We start from the raw sequence: 881 nt of genomic DNA, 5'->3' as shown, positions 1-881 counted from the left end.
GCCGCGCCCCCTCGGCCCGCAGCTTCAGAGCTGACAGGTCTCAGCTGCGCTGTGCGGACGGCCCTCCCGGTTCCCGCACCTGCTTCTCCTGGAGGCCAGGCCGGTAACTGCCGCGAGCCGGGCCGGGGGCGTGGACGGACCTTGCTGGGCGCGCCTGGTGCTCAGGCGGGCCGCGGAGTCAGGCGCGGGGCGACCCTAACCTGTTGTCTGGTTACAGTTGTGATCAGTCCGCGGGAAGGAGCGTGGCGGGCGCGCTGAGACCTGTGGCAGCGTGTTCTTGTTTCATGGTGAATATTGAAGACCCTGAGCAGGCCCGGCCCCGCGCCTCCGCGCCGTAATCTCAGTTCCCCGTGGCCGGCGACCTTCGCACCGACAGCAGGCGCAGAAGGCCCGCCCCGGGGCTGCGGCGAGGAGCTTTGCCAGGGCTTTCCTCCGCCGGCTGGGCAGGACGCCCGGGCCGGGCTCCAGCCGGCCGCCCGCCGGGTCCCCCAGGCCGGCGTCTGCAGAGCCGCGCGCCGCGGAGGGTCCGTGCGGGTTCAGAGCCCAGCTCAGGCGCGGCCCCCTCTGTCCCGCAGGCTGTGAAGCTGCGGCAGCAGGAGCAGCGGGAGGAGGCGCTGCGGCTGCAGCAGCAGGAGGAGCGCCGGCGGCTGCAGGAGGCAGAGCTGCGGCGAGTGGAGGAGGAGAAGGAGCGCGCGCTGGGTCTGCAGCGCCGGGAGCGCGAGCTGCGCGAGCGTCTGCTCAGCATCCTGCTCAGCAAGAAGGCAGGCGGCGCCCGCGCGCCCGCGGGCCTGGGCGCCGCGCACGCGCACCTGCTGCAGCCAGTGCTGGACATCCTCCACACCGTGTCGGCCGGCTGCGCGGGCGCCGCCCCAACCGCGCCC

The 881-nt window shown here is 74.1% G+C and overlaps 1 protein-coding gene across 1 annotated transcript in view; it reads left to right on the top strand.

Moving 5' to 3' along the window:
* The window catches only part of AKAP17A (A-kinase anchoring protein 17A), a 6,509-nt gene that overhangs the window by 4,991 nt on the left and 637 nt on the right, over window positions 1-881 (top strand). The window contains 1 exon segment of the mRNA XM_007460489.1: window positions 576-880. Within this exon segment, the coding sequence (XP_007460551.1) occupies window positions 576-880 (305 nt within the window).

The sequence above is a fragment of the Lipotes vexillifer genome, unplaced genomic scaffold (assembly GCF_000442215.2).
Source record: "Lipotes vexillifer unplaced genomic scaffold, Lipotes_vexillifer_v1.1 scaffold512, whole genome shotgun sequence".
In the NCBI taxonomy this organism is placed as follows: domain Eukaryota; kingdom Metazoa; phylum Chordata; class Mammalia; order Artiodactyla; family Lipotidae; genus Lipotes; species Lipotes vexillifer.
Note: the sequence above shows the minus strand (reverse complement) of the source record. Positions and strands in the feature narration are given on the sequence as shown.